General features: G+C 40.4%; 2 protein-coding genes across 2 annotated transcripts in view; one reads left to right on the top strand and one right to left on the bottom strand.

Moving 5' to 3' along the window:
• Nucleotides 1–11456, top strand: part of RARRES1 (retinoic acid receptor responder 1) — a 32545-nt gene extending 21089 nt beyond the window's left edge. Inside the window, exons 4-6 of the mRNA XM_019731951.3 lie at nt 2144–2280; nt 9256–9318; nt 9401–11456. Coding sequence (XP_019587510.2) covers nt 2144–2280; nt 9256–9318; nt 9401–9550 — 350 coding nt within the window. The 3' untranslated portion in view covers nt 9551–11456. The remainder of the gene's footprint in view (nt 1–2143; nt 2281–9255; nt 9319–9400) is intronic.
• A 6405-nt stretch (nt 11457–17861) lies between these two features.
• GFM1 (G elongation factor mitochondrial 1) overlaps nt 17862–24061 on the bottom strand; it is a 39418-nt gene continuing 33218 nt past the window's right edge. Inside the window, exons 16-18 of the mRNA XM_019731953.3 lie at nt 19408–19568; nt 18444–18497; nt 17862–18212 (exon numbers count right to left, since the gene is read on the bottom strand). Of these exons, the coding sequence (XP_019587512.3) occupies nt 18081–18212; nt 18444–18497; nt 19408–19568 (347 nt within the window). The 3' untranslated portion in view covers nt 17862–18080. The remainder of the gene's footprint in view (nt 18213–18443; nt 18498–19407; nt 19569–24061) is intronic.

Here is a 24061-nt window from a genome sequence, read left to right as displayed (position 1 = left end):
TTGCAAAACCACACAAGTAGTCTCTGGACTCGCACTTGGGTATTAAGGCTGACATCTGCCTGCCACAGCACTTCCCGTCCCACACTCTCACAGTTCACTGATTTGCCCAGAGGTTGTGACACGCCCCTGTGAACAGGGGAGGACCTAGTCTCCATTCTGTGCATCTGGGCCCCAGCAATTTATTGAGACTGAGTGTTCTTAAAAACCTGGGGGTGGACCATGGCTCCTTGCGTTTCTAACATTCAGAAGCTTGGATAAGTCTCATTATAGTTGTCTGACAACTCCGATTAAATCCTGTTTCAAATAATTATGAGGAACAATTCAAAATCTTATGTGATAGAATTTGTTAATATTGAGCACTGCCTGAAATAAACGGGCTAATGATGAATAGTTAAAATCTACTGTTATTTAGGGATTTTTTTTTGCTCCCCTTAAGCAGAAAAATTGGGGAAATAGGGTTTTATGTATTCTCCCTAAAACACAAATTTTGGAAATTGTATGGGACCTGTTTGACTATTAGCCACAGAATCACTAGGTTTTGGATACTTTTTGATAGTACAAGTTAACTGGATCATATTCGGTTAATAAATCCTAGGTGCCCACAAGGATCATTCTACAACAAATCTAACCTACTGTGGCTACTGTAAAGCTGCAAAGCCAGTTTTGAATAGAGGGCACCTTTTCATCAACAGAAGTTCTCATGCCACTATTTAAATTCAGTGAAGACATGTAATGGTGCTATTCATAGCCTGTCTGTGAACATACAATTATCTACTTAAATCTGAAGAGGTTTGGTTTAAGATAAAGTGCATCAAAACTGTGGCGATATCCTTGGAGCACCCAGTTCAAATCTCAGCAGACTATACTCAGTATGTCATCAGTCATCAGTTTCTCTACCATGGTTAAGTGAGAAGATCTAATCCCTTTCAGGATATCCTTGCTCCACACTGTTTCCCCCTAGAAAAGTAGTTGTCTGGTTTTCATTGAGTAAAACCTTTATTCCTTCTAATGAATTCATAAACTTCTGATAGATGAGCCCAAGCATACTGCATACGAAGGAAAAGACTGAGGACCTGGGAATAAGCAGCTCAAGTCCCATCGCCTGATTCTAGAGCAGTGGCCCTAGCATTGACACTTTCAAATGTCCTCACTATTCGCCGTGTTTAGTGTGACTAATTTATCTTCTCACAAGTCCATGAACAGTTACATCATAAATTAATTATGTGCTAAGATTTGAGTTCTTCAAAGTCACAAGAGGTCATCTATGAATCACTGTATCCTTACCTCTAGCAGTAGTTAATATTAAGTAGGTTTTTAAATTTTCTTTACAAGTGTTTGCTGAATTAAAAAGATTGCAGGTCCAAAAACAATACCACACAAAAAGCCCACTTGATTTCTTCATGTGCTCAAAAAAAAATAAAAAAAATAAAAAGAGAGCGATGCTACAAATATATTGCTTAGCTTTAAAGACAAAGATCACAGAAGGACAAAGCCATCTGGCAGACTGGCAAAGACCATCACCTTGGCTGTGAACCCAAACCAGAGGTAATGCGGGGAAGATAACTGATACATGTTTCAATCAATCTAATTACAAAGTGCTTCTCAACTAGGGTTTCCAGGCGGGAATTCCCGCCTGTTCTCAGGAATTTTTTTCTCTTTCCCCTTCCCGAATCCTGAGATATAAACTGTTTTCTGTTCTCCACGATGAATCGTTACCACAAAGTGACGGCCGATACTACCAACCACCTGGGTTCAAGGAGCCGATTTTCCCGATTTCCTGGCCAACTTTTCTCAGGATTTGGGAACAGGAAAGCAGGAAAAAAATCCTGAGAATGGGTGGGAATTCCCGCCTGGAAACCCTATTCTCAACTAACAAGATTTTAGATTAACTTTGAGTATCATTATAGCTCTTACTTCACATTTATATAGCACAGTAAAAAGCCCTGAAATTGCTTTATAGCTTTACTTAGCAGGGCAAGTTGAAGTCTGTGAATTTCCATATAACGTAGAAACATACAAATCATGCTGAAGGTCTTGCTGTGAAAGAGCTGACTGATGTGACTAAGCTTAAGCCCGTATTTCATTACTGAAACTTCTGAAATTTTGTCCCCAACATGCCTTAATGTTATCGTTTTGCTCACAGACAGTCACGGGCATATTGATCCCTCTCTGAGACCCATCTGGGAGTTAGCTTTTCTTGGAGGCTCGTATGTGATGTGGGAAAAGACAACGCAGTTCTCACACTACTACATGGCACAGCTCAGCAGCCTGAAGCAGTGGGTAAGAAAAACTGAAGATTAACTTGTGCCACAAGAGATACAACCAAGGCAGTATGCTTAGACTAAGTTAATGTGAATTTCTAATCTCATGGCAACAGTTTTTTGTGTTTTTTTTTAAGATTTTATTGGGGAAGGGGAACAGGACTTTATTGGGGAACAGTGTGTACTTCCAGGACTTTTTTTTTTCCAAGTCAAGTGTTGTCCTTTCAATCTTAGTTGTGGAGGGCGCAGCTCAGCTCCAGGTCCAATTGCCGTTGCTAGTTGCGGGTGGCGCAGCCCACCATCCCTTGCGGGAGTCAAACCGGCAACCTTGTGGTTGAGAGGTCACGTTCCAACCAACTGAGCCATCCAGGAGCTCAGTGGCAGCTCAGCTCAAGGTGCCGTGTTCAATCTTAGTTGCAGGGGGCGCTGCCCACCATCCCTTGCGGGACTCGAGGAACTGAACTGGCAACCTTGTGGTTGAGAGCCCACTGGCCCATGTGGGAATCAAACCAGCAGCCTTCGGAGTTAGGAGCATGGAGCTCTAACCGCCTGAGCCACCGGGCCAGCCCACATGGCAACAGTTTTAATTGCATTTCATTTTCCAATAAATATGTGAATACCTACAGTGGACCAGGTATTATATTAGGGACTGAGGACATAGCAGCGAACAAAAAACACAAGGTAGCTATCCTGATGGAGATTCTACCTAGTGTAGCTATCCTAGTGAGAGAAGAAAGACAGTGAACTAATAAACAAGTAAATATGTATCAAATGGTGGTAAGTGCTATGTAGGAAAATTAAGTAGGGAAAAGGGAATGCAGAATATGTTCAGAATTACTTCTTACATAGTCTAAATAAGGCCTCTCTGATTTGATCAGAGATGACACTGCAACAGAGGCCTAAGGAAAGTGAGAGGGAGCCACGCTTCCACAAGGGAGGAGAATTTTAAGCAGAGGGAACTGAAGTAGCACAGTAGCTGCTGGGTTGGAGAAATAGCAGTGAGCTAGTGTGGCTGGAACAGTGACAAAGGGACTGTGCCAGGAGGTGAGATCAAATGGAGGGGGCCAGTTATGTAAGGCCTGGAGGCCATTCAAAGGACCTCTCTCTTACTCATCAGAGGGTTTTTAGCAGAGGAGGGACATGATCTGACTTACAATTGGATCACTGGCTGCTTTGCTGAGAACAGACTGTAGAGACAGGGTGGAAGCAGGAAGACCAGTAAAGTATTGCAAGAACCTGGACCGTAGTAGTGGGGGAAGTGATGAGAAATGTTTGGACTCAGGATATAGTTTGAAGATAGACCGATAGCATTAGCTGATGGGTTGGATATGGACAGCAGAGAATGAGAAAAGTCAAGGACGAGTCACAGGATTTTTTGGCAGTCACAGTAACTGGACAGGGAGATTTTATTTACTGATTGGGTAAGACTATCAGAGGAACTGATTTCAGGGGGAAATTAGCTTGATTTGGGGCATACTAAATTCCATAACCAAGTAGAGAATTTATATAGTCTTCTGGATATGAGTCTCAAGTTCAGGGGAGAGGTCTGGGCTGACGTCATCACCATGTAGATGGTATTTAAAGCCACAAGACTGGATGAGATCACAGAGAATGAGTGAGTTATATAAGGACTGAGTCCTGGAACATTTCTAACTTTAGAGGTTGGCGGTATGAGAAAAGAGTGTTTCAAAGATGAGGATGCATAGATTGTGTCAAATGCTGCTGGAAAGTCGAGGGACATGACGACTGAAAACCGGCCATTCGATTGAGGCAGTTGCAAGTCAATGAAGAGCTTATCTACGGCTCTCCAGCACAATGTGGGCAAAGCCTGACTGGAGGTTCAGGAGAGAATGGGAGGAGAGGAAGTGGACCCTCCATCTCTTTAAAAAAAGAATTGGCTATAAAGGGGAGAAGAAAGGGAGTGGGTAATAGCTGGAGGATGGGTGAGCATTGGGTTGAAAGGCTTGTCTTCTTACTGCTGTCTTCTTAGGTTGGGAGATTTAATAGCATATTTATATGTTGACGAGGAAAAATCCAGTAGAGGGTCAGAGTACGACTTGTAGGAAAGAGAAGGAAGAATTGTTGGAGTGAGTGTGCCTGAGTAGGCCAGAGAGGATAAGAGCAATCCCGGAGATGAGCTTTGACAGGAGAGTTGACCTGGAGGGCAGGCAGAGGAGAGGGGCCCAGACGCTGGTAGGAGGGTGGGTACGGCGGTTGTGGAAGTTCTATTCAAACTGCCTCTGTCTTCTCAGTGAAAAGCGAGGCAAGTCATCTGCTGAGAGTAAGGCTGTGTTGGGAGTGCGTGCACATGAGCCTCACGCAGCACTGCAGGCCCCTCAAAGTCTGTGGTCCTGATTTAGAGGACCAGTCACTGTGTGATGTGGGTACGCAGCAGGCAAGTGTGATGGAGAGAGAGGGTGCCATTTCCAGAGCAAACAAAATCCACTGTTCTGAGAGAGGCAAGCTAAGCCAACCGTAGGCACAAATTCCTAAAAACCATCTTCTTCACGGATGTGAGAAGCAGTAGGCTCAGCCCTGGATGGCTCTTCAGTTAGCACCTTCTGAGTGCGAGGACTCACCCAGCATCGAGTCAGCATTACCGTGTTTCCCCGAAAATAAGACCTTCCCCGAAAATAAGAGCTACCCCAAAAATAAGCCCCAATTAAGATCGTCAGCCACACGGACGCATTTAGTACATTATGACGATGTTCCAGAAGAAGATGACATGACTGTATTTGAATAAATGTAGATTGTACACGAAAAAATAAGACATCCCCTGAAAATACACCCTAATGTGTCTTTTCAAGCAAAAATTAATATCAAACCCGGTCTTATTTTTGGGGAATTAAGGTAGTCATGCCCAAAATAGTTCGGTGTGCTTTCTAGAGGCCACTTGGAAAATGGACAAGACGTAGTTTTTCTCTTTACTCCTCAAAATGAATACATTTCTTCCCCTTTATAGTGTGCCTTTTAATAGAATTTTAATAGAAATTACCACTTAGTTGGTAGTTGCTATTTAACTAGATCAAATTTCCACCTTCTCTCTCATCTACCAAGATGATCATATCCTCAATAAGAGGCTTTACCTTAACTGAGAAGTCAGGGGGAATTTTTCTTGTTTACGGTATAGAAAATGGTGTCAAGATCATTTAGAACTAATTGTTGACGAACACTCAACAAGAATATGAGATGGACACTCAATAGGAACAGATCACCAGACACAGCAGAGAAAAATTAGGATCTCTTAACATCAGTGTTTTCCTCTCCTCTGCAGTTGTAGATGACACATTACCAAACTAACCCCCAGGACATACAGTTCAGCAACAGAAGCCCCGTTTCGCTCTCATTCTAGCCAGTGCATCATCGGCCCATTAATCTCTCAACCAACTGCAAATGGGAACCGTAGGAACAAATGTAACCGTGGAGTTAAGAAAACAAAAAACGCTGACTGATCAGAAACAATGTCCCTGATTAGAAGTTTTAGATTTTTTTTTTTTTTAACCTTGTGGGGTTTGGGTTTTAGATAAATAAATGAATGAATGTGCAGCTGACTTGCTGGGTCACCCATAGCAAATCACCCATTAATCTCTTAGGGTCTATTAAATGGGGCTTAACAAATTTATGGAAGTCCTTGAAACTAACCTAAATCTAAATCACGGCAGCAACTGCGAAACTTGGTTTCAAGGTTGATATGCATTTCAGCTTAGAGTTCTCTTAAAGAAAAGCATGCACATATCCACATAGATTTTCAAATTCGGCTATTGGGTGGCCACTGAAGATTCCCATAATCTTTCAGCAAAAGAAGCAACTTTAAAAGGTCACTAAAATCCAGGTAGCGTCCTGGGACACTAGAAGCAGGACGGCAGGGCTGACAACGCCAGACTGCCCGGCTCAGAAGCAGGAGCGACTGGAGGTGCATTGTGACACAAGGTAGCTCAGGAAAGTACAGGGCTTAGAGTTTTTGCAGAGGCTCTGGGTGTGCGTTACTATCTTTACACTCAGGGGTAAATTCGCCTTTTAACGCGACTATGTAAGAAAGTGCAGGCGTATAAACTCACAGCCCCAAAAGAACAAAGCTTGAGAGAAGAGTGGGCTACGTAAGAAAGCACTGAATACAAACATAAAATAAGACCTATCTTACCGGCACAATTACGGCTTTAGAGCCAAAGAACAGATGTCATTCCCAAACCATTAAGGATCATGCCAAGGGCAGGGGAGACTTGCTGGCTCGAGAAAAAGAAATGGTTAAGGGCTTTCCCTACACCCTCAGCCTTTCATATGAATTGAGAAAAGTAAGACTGAGTGTTGTTCCAGCTCTTATCAGTTGATGGCAGCTCCTGTCAGCACCCCAGCTGTCTGACCTGCAGCGGCACATTATCCATCAGCACAAGTCCTACCTAACTAGAGGCCCCACTGGCCAAGGTGCATGACAGAAACCATCTCATCTGTCTCAGTTTTTCAGCGAAATCTATTTTCATAGTATGTGTCAGTAACCTAAGCTTACTCTCTACTAAAACCACACAGGTCTGCTAAGGATCACTCTCTCTTTTTTGGGGAAGGGAAGTAGGGGAGGGGTAACAAGTAAGTAAAAGGGGACAAACAAAACACTTCCAGTCTGTCTCTCCGAAGAGTACAGTGCTGAGTTACCAGAAAATGTAACAGGGAATTGTCATCAATTTGGACTGTAAGGATTTGGCCTTTGTGGTGATTTGAATAGAAGCCAAGGAGATTATTTCTGAATAATATTCAAAATAATGATTTCTTGGCAGACCTCAACTTGGTGAGGTCTGCCTGGAATACCTTGGCAGGCTGGGATGTGCAATGTCCCCTCTGCAGTTCTTTAATAAGCTCTGCTTTTTCATTGGGTTTAAGGGTGCTTTCTCCTGGAGGAGGAAGAATCCATAAAAACAGAAATGGGAGAGTCTGCTTCAATCACTTTACTGAAGAAGGTCTTCATTAAATGGAACAGGGTTTTATAATAATCCAAATTTTTGTATTAAAAAATGGGTAACACTCTGTGTATTTAGCAGAATAGTTTGTCAAATGGAGTTGGAATCCCATCATTTGTTTCAAGCCTTGCCTCCTTTTTTGCCCCAAATCTGGAGACTGCCATGATCTCCTTCAGAAATGCTACTTTCGACAACAGTAAGAAGGCATTGACCTGAAAAAGTACTGTCAGTTTATAAGTAAAACTAGTTTTTAAATTACAACAATACATGGTTAAGTCAGGCCTTGAGAAACAGTGCAGATAACACGGAAGTCTGAGATAAAAATCACACAACTCAGCAGCCTGCTGAGAACCATTTCCTTCCAAGGTCAAGATAGTCACCAAATGAGGGTGGAGCAAGGCTAAAAACACCCCCAAAGCCAGCAATGCCCGGTTGATCATTGGGGCCTCTGGAAATTGTTCGTTTATGAAAGAGACACTGAATTTTCTCTCATGAATTCTCTGACTTTGCAGGCAGCTTGTGCCGCAGATATTTGCTTTGAACATTTCACATGTACACTGCCAGACAGGAGGGAAACCTACCCAATGATGCAAAGACACCATAGAAAAGCAGTCAATTTCTGATCTACCCAGGTCCTCTCTTATATCTTCTCCCTCCAGCACTCTCCCCACCTGCTGGAAATTTCATGGTTGGTAAAAATCGCCATCAATGGAAGCAAATGGGAGACAAAACTTAAGTTCTTTTGCTTGTCTTTGCTTTTTTATATTCTTTAATAGTCTCAATAAAAACCTGGTAGAGTAAAATTATAATCTAAGTTGAGTTTATTTTTTTAATTTCTTCTCTTCCATTTTTACTAGAAAGGGATAAGCACCCTTGCCCACCATGCCACCCCCGCCCCCCGCCAAATAAAAGAAACAACCCAGGAAGTGTCGAAAACAAAATAGAAAATTGGTTTAGATACTAGTTTAGAGGAATCAAGTGAATGAGAGGTGAGGAAGACTGCTGGCCTCCCTATACATATCCAGGCACTGGTGTTAGAGGCAGCGTGGGAAGGAAGGAAGAATGTGGGCGGTGGAGTCAATAGATCCAGGTTTGAATCCCCACTTGTCACTTAGTTGCTGTATACTTGTTACCTCCCCTATAGAACCAGGCTCATAATACACACTCTTGCGAGGCAGTCAGGAGCATTACATGAAGACATGTATAAAATACCTAGCACAGAACCTGGCCCACGGTGGCATTCTAGAAGTCCTGGTTGCCCTGCCCCTTGTCACTGCCTGGCATACCAGGGCTACCATATCAGCTTGAGGTGCATATACAGTATTGAATTCCTAAGCCTGTCAAAAGATTCTCCCTGTCCCCACTGACCTTAGCCTCCATCAAAAACCACAAACATGGGCTAGCCACATGGCTCAGGTGGTTGGAGCACTGTGCTCCTATCACCGAGGTCGCTGGTTCGATTCCCACATGGCACAGTGAGCTGCGCCCTCTACATCTAAGATTGTGAACAACAGCTCTCCCTGGAGCTGGGCCGCCATAAGCAGCCAGAGGTTGGCGTGGGCTGCCATGGGCTACTTACTGTGTGCTGCCATGAGTGGCCGGGATCTGCCGGCCGGCGAGAGCCGCTGTGAGCTTCTGTGAGCACAGACTGCCTCAGCCAGGGGGAGCGCAAGGCTCATAATACCAGCATGGGCCAGGGAGCTGTGCCCCACACAACTAGACTGAGAAACAACGGGCTTGAACCGGAGTGGGGGGGGTGGGTAGGCAGAAGAAAGAGGAAAACAAAAAACAACCCACACACATTAGAGAGAAAAAGTGATAGACATTAAGGAGATTTTCATATACCTCAGTGATAAAACAACAATAAGTGACTCCCATATCTTGACGCAGGATACTACCAAAAGGAAATGAGGCTAAAATCAAAGAGGCAGCAGGAGATTCAAGGCATCGATTCAACACAAACATTTATATAAGATAAGCCTTCCAAATTCTGAGCTAATATAAACCTACCCTGTTTATTACTCACTCTTTTTTTCTTTCTCTAGAAAACAAATGACAATGCAATTGATTTTGATTATACTGTTCTACTCCATGAATTCCCAACACAGGTAAAACACAAAATTATATATAGAATTGTTTTCACCAGAAGTTTTTGCGTATCATAATGTTTTTGAACTCTTTATTTCCTAGGAAATCATTCCCTGTCGTATTCACTTGGTCTGGTACCCTGGCAAACCACTTAAAGTGAAGTACCACTGTCATGGGTTGCAGACACCAGAAGAAGCCTCTGGAATTGAAGAAGGCTCAGCTGTGGCACCAACAGAGCTTAGTAATTTCTGAACAGAAAAAAAGTCTGCTTATCCCAAATTCTAAACAAAATGACTGTACTAAGTAGCCTAAATCAGTATTCTAGTAAAATAGCTAAGGTATAAGGCATTTTAATAATTCGGGAAAGCCTATGATACTCAAAAATTAAAAGATGTCAAGATTTTTAAAAGATAATATATTTCAATGAATGCAAATTGTGGGAAAAATATTATCTGTTTAAAAGGAATTTTACTATTTTTTATGATTTCAAGCAAGTATTCTTTTTTAACTGATAGGTACTTTTAAATAAATGTTTATATTTCTAAATAAAATGTTTAAATGTGCTTGTAGAGATTTATCTATGTAGGCAAAATTTGTGCTAACCTGGAATTAAATGAATTCTGAATATTGCTTAATTCATATTTCACAAATAAAAATATAGAGTGTCTCACAGATAAAACTGAGTGTCTTCAAACATGTATTAAATGTAACAGTGATACAACTGAAAGTAAGTATAACAAGTGTTAACAATTTTCATTTATAAGGACAACTTGCACCCAGTGCCCAAGGCAGGAAGAATTGATCCAGGAATTATGGCCATCACTTGCTCTGAAAATTAGTATCGTTTAATGGAACACTTATATCCATGTCTAAAAACCTTTAGCCAGGTTCCTTCACCAATAATTGGTTAGGAAGCATCAGCCTTAAAATACACCAAAATATTACTTTTAAGTCTGCACTATTAGAAAATTGGGAAAGTTGACACCAAAGAGAAAAATTTAAAGATGTGGATTCTTACAAAATAAAAATAAGATGGATGATACTGCTACTTTTTAGTAGATCTAGTTTATATATTTTTCTAGTAAAACCCCAACCCCTTTGCATTCATCTTTACAACATCCACTTGATTTAAAGAACTATAAGGATTCTGAAGCACTGAAAACAATCATTTAAAGAAAACATCAGATCTCCCACCTATGTGATAACACAGAGATAATACTTTTTCTAAAAGATCAATCTACAATCATTCAATCATGCCAAAACCAAATGATAAACTCTCTCTAACTGAAGTTCCCTAAATAATCTTCAAAGAAGGTCCCAAGAGCATTATAACCACATATTCAATGTCCTGTGATCTTTAATCACTCTTTTAGTACCCCATTAAGTGCTAGAAAAGGGTTGCAGCTTTTATGAGTCTTAGCCTCATAAAAGCATTTTTATTAGTGAGATTAGACTCAAAATAGAGGACTCTAAGGTAATCTTCTAACAGATTTATTTCAGTATAAGAGATTATGAAGGGGGAATTCTACACATACAGACAACATACAAACACAATTACCTAATTTATCAATTTACAAAACCCACAAAAGCTAAACCAACTACAAATTTCTCAATATCACCATTAGAACATCTTTTCTAGCACAAACTCTAAAATTGCTGATTTGATTTTACTACTACTGATTTTGCTAGCTAACAGCAGAGAGAAAATTACTTCACGTTCCTTGACATAAAATGAGAAACTCTAAATTCCCTCTTTTCATTAAGAGTCTATATCTTCTGAATCACTCTGAGCCAAGAAGTTATATACAGCATCACTCCTGTTCTCTTTAGAACTTCCAGAATTTTAAGACATACAAAATAGTATCCGGATTTTGTCTACATTCCTTTTGATTCTACACATAGTTTCATTTTTCCTGCCTGAATTATGAGCTGTTAGAAGTTAAATTCTTCTGAAAGTCATTTGGAAGTTTCTGTATTTGTCCTTGAATGATAGTCCTTCATAACATACGAGTTTATTACATAAATTTTTCTCGGAACCTGTTCTGTGATTTTTCCTAGCTTTCAAAGTGCTACAATTACCTAACATGCTGCCTGGTACTTATTTGAATGGATAAATGAATGAAAGCTCACAATAAATTGCCTTGAATACAATTAACTATTTCGATAATGCACTCCAGTGTTATTTATTTGAAGTCACTTTAAGCAGCAATTAAAGCTCTAATTCAATCATTTATAGTTACTTAGCAATGCAAATAGCTGTCTTCTGCAAAGGAATGTACTCCTACATGTCACAATTTACTACTACCTGGTGGCTGCCTAGTTGTATTGCCATCAATTTTAAGGCTCATCCAGATGTCAAAAAAATTAAAATAAGAAAAAATCCTAAAACTTGAGAGTTTATTACATTTTAGTGATTTTACAATTAAACAATCTGAGAGTAAGCAAGGAGGAAAATGGTAACAAAAAATTGACTGTATGGGGGCCAATCCAGTGGCTCAGGTGGTTGGGGCGCCGTGCTCCTAACGCGGAAGTCGCTGGTTCGATTCCCACATGGGCCAGTGAGCTGTGCCCTCTACAGCTAAGATTGTGAACAACAGCTCTCCCTGGAGCTGGGCTACTGTGAGCAGCCGGAGGTTGTTGGCTATTGTGGGCCGCTGTGTGCGGCCATGAACGGCTGGGGAGCTGTCCTACACAACTAGACTAAGAAACGAGGGCTTGAACTGGGGGAGGTGCAAAAAAAGGGGGGGAAATTGACTATTTCTTCAAAGGTAGTTATCAAACTAAGAACCATTAGCCCAAACTCCACACAAAAGAATATTAATAATAGCACACACCTGAATAAACCAGGTGAATTCAACCAGCATCCATTTCACGTGTTGAAGGTGCAGGCAGTACTGCAGTAGTCTTGAACCTGTACATTATAATCACGTGGAAAACTTTTGATCTTGACCCAGAGAATCAGAATATCTAGGGGTTGGCCTCAGTGTTTCTTTTTAAAGCTCCCCAGGTGATTAATTTAACAGTGTGGCCACGGCTGTTAATCAGGGCAACACTGCCTAGGGCTGCTACCATTTTCCAACACAAGTCATACTGTCTTTCTTTAAATTAGCGAACAATTATCTCTCATAATAGAGTATAAAAAAATCCTCATTTATGAATAATCCCATTAATTTCTTTCTCATTACAGACTTTGGCGGTACATGCTCTCTACCACCTATAAGCAAACTAATGACTTAGCAAGAGGTGTGGGGCTGATCCCGGGTCTGTCCCGATGTTATCCTACTCTAGTTACTCCCACCAACTGCGCCTGTGTCGTTGCCTATAAAATGTTGGTGTTGGGTTAGCTATCTAGGCAGTTTTCTGACACTATATCCTTATAACCACAATTTTAACAAGTTAAAGCATCAAAATTTATCTTACTTCTAATATTTCTGACTGCTGGTAATAGCCAGAACTATACTAAATTCTAAATTCTATTTCATCAGGAACAATATTCTTTTTTTTTTTTTTTTTTTTTTTTAGGAACAATATTCTAAATTACTGCAAATAGCATGAGATACTGATGAAATGCCAACGCAATATTTTTCAGGCTTGATGCTATTATGGCACCAGACATATTTATGGGGAAAATGCACTTGGGATGATGAATAATCGTAACTAAATTATCAATTGAAAACCTAATAAATTATGTGGTCTTGGTCAAGTTATTCACCTTCTCTGTGCTTTTGCTTCCTCTGTTACAGAATGGACATTACCTACTTTCATAGGGTTGGGAAAACTAAACTAAATAGTGCATTTAAAGCACTTAGCAAATGCCTTGAAAATGTACTCAATATTTCTAAAAAATCTTTTTTTTCTTGAAACCTTAAGTTATAAAGCCAATCTATAAATCAAGAAAAGCAAAGGAATTTAAAATAGTTATTTTGTTTCTATTATTTACTAAAGAAAATAATTAGGGTATCTATCACATTGGATGATTTTTGAATGAAGCAATTCTGAACAATATAGTAGAACTGCCGAGGAGTCCAGCTCGTTCTAAAAACAAAAGCTTAACATTTGTTCTTTCATAATCTCAATGAATACAATACATGATAAATTCCAACAGACTCAAATTCAACCAGCATCTAGTAGTTGCAGGAAACTGACTAGGCAGGAACTCTAAAAATTATGTTGTATTATTTAGAGCTGCAGAAACATAGATGAACATAGACAAGAATAGCGTATGCAAGGATCTATTTCTCAACTCACAGGTCCACAAGAAAGTAACATTTAAACTCCTGAAAACAGGCAGCTACAAATTTGCGGAAGCAAACTGAAGCAATCAACTCTATATAAAACAGCTAGAAATTTAGCTGGCATTTGAAATTTCTAGCTGTTATATAGAGCTGATTGCAATGAAGAACCTGAAAAATGTTCTCTATTAAGATTGTATGCAATAAAAAAGTCCTGCCTATTAAAAGGTGACTCCAGAGAGATCCAAGATGGCGGAGTAGATCAACACTGTGCCTGCGTCCTTCCGTGAACACATTAATATTACAACTAAATTATAGAACAATCTGAAGTCTACCTGAACAGAAGTCCTATTAACTAAAAATATAAAGAAGCCATGTCGAGACTGGTAGGAGGGGTGGAGACATGGAACAGGACCCAAACCTCTGTGTGGCGGTTGAGAATCAGGACAGGTATCTCGGGTGCTGAGGTTCCCCTCGCCAGGAGCGAGGGACCCAGGCCCCCATACCAGGCTCCCCAGCCCAGAATGCTGGTGCTGGGAAGAGCAGCCCCCACATCTGGCTATTAAAAACAGTGGGGATTCCAACCCTCCGGGTGGGACAGAGGCTGTGGGAAACCCAGATGTCCTCTTAAATGGCCTGCACTCAGACTCACTCGCTCACAAGCACTCACCTTGGACTCCGGTAGAGAGGCATCAGAGACACACGGCGGGGGGTGGGAGGGGGAGCCCACAGCTGTGTGGCTTCGAGGCAACTACTGGAGGGCAGTCGACATTTTTCCTGTGAGCGGTCTTCCGCCGTGCAGCTGGCAGGCAGGCGTCATCTTTGTGTTGATCCCACCCCCTACGCTTACGGCCAAATCTGAATCTGACTGGCCTGGTGAGCTCTGTTGCTCCACCCTACTGAGTAATGGGACCCCACGCCACCCAACTCCCCCAGCCGGAGACACTTTCTCCTTGATCAGCCAGCCCCACCTGCATTGCACTGTTTCTTGGCAAACTACTGGAGAAGACTGGCAGGACCCTGGTGAGCAGGAACTGGCCTCCGTGTGCTCTGAGACTATTGCTGAGTAGCTCCAGGCTCAGCACTGGCACCAAACCAGAATTTACATTAACCTGGTGACCACAACTCTTCCCACTCTAGTGACTCTGAGACCCTGCCTCACCCAACCTGCATACCGCATCAGGCTCTATCAGTGGCTGAACCTTAAGGGATCTGGCACGTGGCAGCAGGCCTCAGAGTGTCCTGGCTTTTTGTGGAGCTACCCCAGGCCTGGCACTGGTGGCAAACGTCCTTGGTTTGCAGTGTGGCCTCTCCCACGTGCCTCCAGGTTTAGCACTGGCAGTGAACAACTGCAGATTGTTTTGTAGCTCCTACCAGGAATTCCCTGAACAGTCATAAGCATTGGGTAACCTGGGCCTGCACTGGAGGCCCTGCCAGGAGGCCCCAGAACCCCAGAACCAACATACTTGGAGGTTGGCTTCAGACCACAGCAGAGCACTGCCCAATTAGCCTCACAAGCGGCACCTACAACAGGCACCAGAGCCCACTGCTGTGAATCCCACTTAGTGGGGTAAGGCCCCTGCACAGCAGCCCATAAGCTGCGGACATGGCCAAACCCCACAGCCAGTCAGCCTGAGGGTCAGTCCCACTCACTGATGTGCCAATAGCAATCAAGGCTCAACTATAACAGGAGGACACACACAATCCACGCAAAGAACACTCCTGGAGCACCCGGAGCAGGTTATCAAGGAGACCCTTCCATGGGGCCCTGGGCACCTACTACGTTAGGCCACCTGGCCAAGACTGGGAGACAGAGCCGATCTACCTAATACATAGAAGCAAACACAGAGAGGCAGCCAAAAATGAGGAAACAAAGAAATGTGTCCCAAATGAAAGGACAGGAGAAAAATCCAGAAAAAGAACCAAACGAAATGGAGGCAAGCAACCTACCAGAGACAGAGTTCAAAACAATGGTTATAAGGATGTTCAAGGAACTTAGTAACAACTGCAACAAAGAGACAGTAAGCATAAATAAGGATGTAGAAACCATAAAAAAGAACAAGCTGGAAGTGAAGAACAATAACTCAAAAGAAGAATGCACTATAAGGAATCACCAGCAGACTACATGCATGAAGCAGAGGACTGAATCAGCTATTTGGAAGACAAAGAAGCAGAAAGCACCCAATCGGGACAGCAAAAAGATAAAAGAATCCCCCAAAATAAGCATAGCTTAACAGACCTCTGAGACAACACCAAGAGTAACACCATTCTCATCATAGAGAGTACCAGAAGGAGAAGAGAGAAAGCAAGGGATTGAGAATCTACTTGAAGAAATAATGGCTGAAAACTTTCCTAACCTGGCGAAAGAAATAGACATACAAGTCCAGGAAGTGCACAGAGTCCCAAACAGGAGACTCTGTTTGGGAGAGTCCAGGAAGTGTACAAGAGAACCCAAACAGGCCCACGCCAAGACACATTACAATTAAAATGGCAAAGGTTAAAGACAAAGAGAGAATCCTAAAAGCAGCAAGAGAAAGGCACCTAGTAACTTATAACGGAGCTTCCTTAAGACTGTCAGTTGATTTCTCAACAGAAACTTTGCAGGCCAAAAGGGATTGGCACAAAATATTCAACATGATGAAAAGCAAGTACCTACAGCCAAGACTACTCTACCAAGCAAGGCTATCATTTGAAATCAAAGGTCAGATAAAGAGCTTCCCAGACGAAAAAAAGCTAAAACAGGTCATCACTACCAAACCAGTATTACAAGGAATTTTAGAGGGACTTCTTTCAGATGGAAAAAAACCCCACAAATTATGAATAATAAAATGGCAATATCTATGTATTTGTCAACAATTACTTTCATGCTCCAATCAAAAGACACAGGGTGTTTGAATGGATAAGAAAACAAAACCCTTACATATGCTGCCCACAAGAGAATCACTTCAGATTGAAAGACACACAGACAGAAAGTAAACGGATGGAGAAATATTTCATGAAAATGGAAATGAAAAAAAAAACACAATACAAAAAAAATCAGGAGTAAAAATACTTATACCAGATAAAATAGACTTTAAAACAAAGACTCTAACAGGAGACAATGAAGGACCCAGTATTCCCACTTCAGGGTATGTATCTGAAGAAAACCCAAAATGCTACTTTGAGGGCACATGTGCATCCATATGTTCATTGCAGCATTTTTTTCAATGGCCAAGATGTGGAGGCAGCTTGGGTTTCTGTCAACGGAAGAATGGATAAAGAGGTGGTACATATATACAGTGGAGTATTCCTTAGACATGAAAAGAAATGGGTTCCTGCCATCTGAGGTGGCATGCACAGACCTGGGGGTGTTGTGCTGAGTGGAGTCTCAGACAGAGAAAGATGGACGCAATGTGATTTTTGCTTATATGTGGAATCTAAGAGCAAAATTAACAATCAAAACAGAAACAAACTCATAGATACCAAGAACATTTTGATGGTTGCCAGATGGATGGGGGGGGTTCAAGGTGTGGGTGAAAAAAGGGGAAGGGATTAAGAAGTACAAATTGGTAGTTACAAAGGAGTTATGGGAGTGCAAAGTAAAGCATAGGGGAATATAGTCAATGATACGGTAATAACTATGAATAGTACCACGTGGGTACTAGACTAGTCAGGGGGATCACATCTTAAATTACATAAATGTCTAACCACTATGTTGTACACCTGAAATGTCATAGGGATATAATGTACAGCATAGGGAATATAGTCAATAATATTGTGATAGCATAGTATGGTGTTAAATGGTTGCTGGACTTACCACGGTGATCACTTCTTTAGGTATATAAATATTGAATAACTATGGTGTACACCTGAAACTAATGTAATATTGTATGTTGGCTATATTTTAATAAAAATCTTAAAAAAGATGACACTCTAAGAAGTGTCATGAAATTTGCAAGTCACTTTCAAGTGTTTAGCAAAACAGTATTTTAAAAATTAAAAATATAAAAGTTTGAGACATACATAGATGGATGACAGAAACAAATAAAGCAAATATGACAAAACAAATTATTATCTGATTAATGAACTGTTAACAAAATTGTTAATTGTTGAGTCTAGATAGAAGGTCTATGGCTGTTCTTTGTATTGTTTTTCAGCTCGTCTATGTTATTAGGTTGGTGCAAAAGTAATTGCAGTTTAAAAGGGTAAAAAAAATGCAAAAACCGCAATTACTTCTGCACCAACCTAATAAAATACTTATGACAAAAAATTTGAAAAGGAAGTTTACACACATTCTAAACTTAGAAGTACAATTGATAGAAGTCTCTTCCTCCATTAAAATAAATATTAAATATATTTCAGTAATATTTTATTTGAGCTTTAATGAACTATAAAATCAGTCAATATAGTTGAGATATACACAGAATTAACTTTGATATAATAGAAGCTCCTGAATTTAACAGAAAGGGCTTCTGAAATTTGTTTCTGTCTGAATTCATTCCACTAGAATCCATTAAAGTATCTAAACCTTGCAGATTCAGTTAAAGTTAGTCAACTTAAAGTGACTAAAGTTAGTTCTTGGCTTTTCCTTTTTTTGCAGCAAGTTGACCTGTAGCTTCCAAATACTTATTAACGAGGTCCTCTTGTGTGGATGGTGAACATGGCTGATATCTGCAGTACTCCATTGTGTATTCTCCCTTGCCCTGGGAGTTAAAAAACAAAAACAAAAACAAAAACACCCAGATTTTTAAAAATATAAATACAAATATATACAAACATATATATATATATATATATATATATATATATATATATATATATATATATATATAACTATCAAGTAAAGTCATGCAAAAACAAGAGTTCACAAATTTGATAATATTGTAGGGTAGTCTTTTACAGAGCACTAAAGTAAAATTGCAACACTTGCTTACCTCTGTGCATGACCTAAGTTCAGTGGAATAACCAAACATATCATTTAGAGGGACCTGGAAATAAACACAGTAGATATTTTAACATTGTTTACTGAAAAATATTTGAGGAAAATACAGGGAAGCCTTAGCCATTTAATTGCTTCAGACTCAGTTTTCTACTAACAATTCTTAGTTTAAAAGAATTAAAAGCCAAAGAGAAACATTTTTGTTTCACTGGAAGTAGCAACCCTATTTAAAAATAAGTTTATTTGACAGTCATAACTAGAGAGAAACTAAATCTTTCAGTTTCACAGAGTAGACATCACTGACACGCTTCCCTCCTCATCCCCACTCCACTCTCTGGCCAAAGCTCAAGCATTTCCAAGTGTTTCTGCTGTGAAAATGTTAATACAACTTTCCTGTGGATGCCGCGATGATAATGCTGATGGCAGTGTCTTCTAGGAAGCCTTACAGAATGTGATAAACACTTTCTCTCATGAGTTGTAATTCAAGCAAGGTACAGGAAAAGGAATAAAATATTATCCCCCAAAATTAGAGATAACATAATAAAGGAGCTATGCAAATAAAGCTATAATGACAAAGAAAAGATAACTACATATCTAAGAAAATAACATTCACAAAAGCCTACATGAAATGAATCTTATTTTTGCCTTTGCACTTAACAGTTGCTCTAATAGCAAATTATAGAAATTGCCACTTATACAGAGGGTGCCAAAAAAATGTATACACATTTTAAGAAAGGAAAAAAAACTGCATTAAAATTGTAATATCAATATGTACTGATAACAAAAGATGAATACAAGTCATGTGTATACATATTTTTGGCACCCTCGGTATGTAATCCAATACTCAAATAGCCAGGGAAACGTGTCAATTTGCTCTACAATCTCCAAAAACAAAAGCTAACTCTAATTTCCTCTTGTGGTTAATAATGCAAGATTGTCAAGTGACCAATAGTACTTACGTCTGCATACAGTGTAAAATAGCCCTCGATTCCATCTTGTCCTGTGATTACCCCATGGCGCCGGTTAATTCCTGCAATTACTGGTCCCTGAAATTCATTTGGGGCTATAACTTCCACAGACATGACAGGTTCAAGAATACATAACGTCGCATTTGCCAACGCTGGATTTAAAAAAAAAAAAAGTTAATTTATTAATCTTTAAACAAACTGTAATTCTTTTCTATCCAGGTATACAAAAGTGAGACACAGTGTGTTCTCCCAAGCGTACACACTCAAATGATGAGGTTAAAATTGGGATTCATTTTTCTGGTAGCAGTAACAGTCACTCTTCTAAATGGAAATTCCACTAAGACAAAACTTAGCTTTAGTATTTCCATTACCACATTTTTATCCTTAAAAATCATTAAGCTGCAGAGGATAATATAAAAGGAGTCTTAAAACTACATTCAATGAAGTCATTTACCATCTAAATCATGTACCAGTAGTTGAGAGTTACTTATTCTCTCTTTCTGAAAATGTTCAAGAGTAATGACACTAACTGGTAGGTCTTTGACCAAGGTACACCAATTCTTGCTTGTTGGTCCCTGGCAGACAGTTGTTTTTAACTATATGAAAACAACCTGTATCACCAGCAGGAGTGAAGAGGAGGGTACCCTTCATCTATGTGGAGACAATAATCAAGTCATGCTGAGGTCTGTCTTTCTTTCCTAGGGTGAACAATTTTAATATCTGAAAATTAGAAAGACAAAGTTTCTAGCTCTGCTCTGCCTCTATTAAGTTATATACCTTTTGGAAAAGCACAATCTGTCCAGGTCTCAAGTTTCTTCGCCTAAAAAATAAAGACACTGGACTAGATGCGAAGGGCCATTTAAACACTAAAACCCAATGTGTATGCCCATGTTTATTTTTTCATCCCACTTGATACATAACCAGAACACTTCTTACTGTGACAAATGCTGAGTTTTAAATGTAACAATGTGGGGAGATTAAACAAGTATAATAAAACTTCAAACATTCCTATTAAACTTGGATGTTATGAAAGTACGGTATAATACTTCAGCCTCAGACTGGAAGAATTATCTTTACATAAAGACATTAAGGAAAACACAGAAAAGATGATGAAGAAAAATATTTGTTTTAAAATAACCATAATTTCCCAAGCATCAATTTGTTTATAATAAACTAATTAGCAATTATTCTTGTATGCTCATTAAAGCTCTTTTTTGTAAGATACTATTAAGTGCAATAATTATAACAGCAATTTAATATTCTTGCATTTCTTTGAAGTATTTTCTAACTCAAATCATATCTTAGCTCAGACCTACCTTTGACTAATTAGTCCCAATGAGTAAATCTGTTCTGAAAAGAGGAAAAACTGAACTTTGCAGACTCCTAAGCTTCATTGGCTAAGCCCTGCAGAACCCTACACAGACATCTAAAGCTGTAGACTAACAATTCTGGACTGTAGAAATATTAACAGTTCTATTTTGTGTTACTTCTTGGGTTACCACAACAGCAAAGCCTCCTTGGCTCTAAATCAATGCATTTAATGCAGAAGAAGACACCCAGAAAGACAGAAGTGAGCAGAGCAGACACATTAGGATTTAGTTACATGTTATCTAGTGTTTTCAAGGACAGTAATATAAAAGCAACACTGTGAAAGGGTCATATTGTAAAGGAAGGGGCCAAGTATACACTACCCATCACTTGACTGCTGAGAATGGCCTGTCTAGTTCTCAACTCCATATTCCCTCACCCTGCTCCTTTCCTTTTAACCTCCTCCTTCTCCTTAAATCCACCTCCTGATTCACTTTCGAAGAACCCTGCCTTTATTCATGCCTTCCTCTAACCCCAATCCATGCGACAAGACTCCACAGCGAATTTACCCGGCCATTTTTCAACAGTCAGATGACAGCCAAGCCCTGAAAACAATTTTTCCTCAAGCAGATTTATGTGGTGTATAGCTTTTTATTTATTTATTTATTTTATTTTATTTATTTATTTTTTTAACAGGACTTTATTGGGGAATAGTGTGTACTTCCAGGCCTTTTTCTGAGTCAAGTTGTCCTTTCAATCTTAGTTGTGGAGGGCGCCATTCAGCTTCAAGTTGTTGTCCTTTCAGTCTTAGTTGTGGAGGGCGCAGCTCAGCTCCAGGTCCAGTTGCCATTGCTAGTTGCAGGGGGCACAGCCCACCATCCCTTGCGGGAGTTGAACCGGCAACCTTGTGGTTGAGAGGACGCGCTCCAACCAACTGAGCCATCCGTGAGGCAGCTCAGCTCAAGGTGCCATGTTCAATCTTAGTTGGAGGGGGCGGAGCCCACCATCCCTTGGGGGACTTGAGGAATTGAACCGGCAACCTTGTGGTTGAGAGCCCACTGGCCCATGTGGAAATTGAACCAGCAGCCTTCGGAGTTAGGAGCATGGAGCTCTAACCACCTGAGCCACCGGGCTGGCCCAGTGTATAGGTTTTTAAAGCAAGAAGTACAAATACCATTATCATCATAGGATCTTTTAAGCCTAAGCGGTGGGTAGAGGTGGTAGTGTTTCTATTTCAGCCCACAAGGAATAACGTAGTAACACCAGGCAGGGTGCTGAAGAGGCTCTGTGAGGAGGTGTCAAGGGCTAGGACTCTGGTCTGGGTTTAGCTCTCAGCCCCACCACTAAATAGCATGGAACCTTCGGCCATTGGGCCACTCTGAGTCCCAATTTTCTCAACTATAAGGTCACTGTGAGGATATGATAATCCACGTACTCAGCATAATACACAGCACATAAATAATCCATGTTGTTAGCATGGCCACTCTGAGACAAAAAGCTGAGGCTTGTGGCCGGTCCAGTGGCTCAGGTGGTTGGAGCTCCGTGCTCCTAACTTCGAAGGCTGCCGGTTCAATTCCCACATGGGTCAGTGCCAGATGGCTCAGTTGGTTGGAGCGCGGGCTCTCAACCACAAAGTTGGCGGTTTGACTCCTCGACTCCCACAAGGGATGGTTGGCTGCGCCCCCTGCAACTAACAACGGCAACTGGACCTGGAGCTGAGCTGTGCCCTCCACAACTAAGATTGAAAGGACAACAACTTGACTTGGAAAAAGTCCTGGAAGTACACACTGTTCCCCAATAAAAGTCCTGCTCCCCTCCTAAAAAAATAATATATATATATCTGAGGCTTGGGTGGCAAGGCACAATGCTAGGCCAAAGGTAACAGGAAGGGAAGCGAGATTAGCATTCACTATGTTCAAATACGTATGTGCAAGTGTTTTCAAATCCATTCTCATTTAATATTGTGGAATTACTATCTCCAAATATCATCCTCGAAGTCAACACTTTCCAGGCAGCAGAGAAGCTTTCTAAGAAGGAAATCCTGGGTCTTCTGATAGAAAAACTCGGTGGGATTAACAGAATCGAAGCTTGGCAACTTCATGAGAATAGTCAGGTTGCCCTGACTGCCTCAAACATTATCGAGACCCACTTTCTGAGAAAGAAGAAAACGGTATATTACCAGCCCGGCATCAAGCTCATGAATTCTTAGTGATTCACAAAAAACCACCAACGTTCCACAACTTCTAAACCAAGGACCAAAGCCTAAAGGGTAACTTCCTATGTCTTGGTGCACCACAGGTGTAAAGCTTTGTAAACTGAATCTTAATAAAATTTTCAACACTTGAAAAAACAAAAATATATCCTAATGACTTGCCCATTTCCATGCAGTTAAGTAGGAAGCAATGGAACCAGGATTCAAACTCAAAGCGCGTCACGTAATTGGCAGGAGATCAAAACAGGGGCCCTGTCAAGTTAAATGAGTTCACTACGACCCTGGTAGGCCTTTATTTCTCTCGCAGAGTGGCCACAAGAGCTCAGTGTTTCTGGGGAGACCAAGCAGAGAGCTATTCCTAAACTTTGGCCGTAGGAAATGAAATGATGGCAACTAGGAAATGATGGCAACAGTCACATCCACAGGGTGAAACATGCCCAGAATGAACGTTCAATTTCACATTTCAGTTTTGGTTACCTCACTGAATAATCTCAGGGACAAAGTTTAAATTGTGACTGAAAATAGTTCCAGTTTTTTTTTAAATGAAAAATATACAGCAATTTGAACTATTTTTCTTCCAATTTTGATAAGAATGTAATAGCTCATAAGTATAAATTTTCTACTACTAACTTCATTTATCAACACTTCACTCTAACATTCAATGGAGATGGCATTCAATGGAGGTGCACGCTTAAAAGCTGATTTTCTTACTTGGCAAAAACTTCCTTGTACCCTCTATATTTTTGTCTTCTATTCATGGAGAAATGAGAATTACATGAAGGAACAGCAAAGTAGTTCATTTTTCATGCTAGCACCCTACTTATTTGCACGTTTATCTGGCCAAAAACCGAACTTCTCATCTTTTCCTTTGCACACGCAACAGGCAATTAGTCATACTTAATAATATCTGTACATTTAAATAATTAAAAATTAAATGGAATTAAATGATACATATTCAACTGTTTAGTTAACAGATTAGTAGACTTTTTCATGTATGTATGTGTATATTATGGGCATATAAATATGTTTATTTATATTTCATATAGGAACAATAGAAAAGGATGAGGTGGGGCCAGCCTGGTGGCTCAGGTGGTTGGAGCGCCTTGCTCCTAATGCCAAGGTCAC

The sequence above is a fragment of the Rhinolophus sinicus genome, chromosome 17 (assembly GCF_057876585.1).
Source record: "Rhinolophus sinicus isolate RSI-liver-muscle chromosome 17, RSI-T2T, whole genome shotgun sequence".
NCBI classification, from domain to species: domain Eukaryota; kingdom Metazoa; phylum Chordata; class Mammalia; order Chiroptera; family Rhinolophidae; genus Rhinolophus; species Rhinolophus sinicus.
Note: the sequence above shows the minus strand (reverse complement) of the source record. Positions and strands in the feature narration are given on the sequence as shown.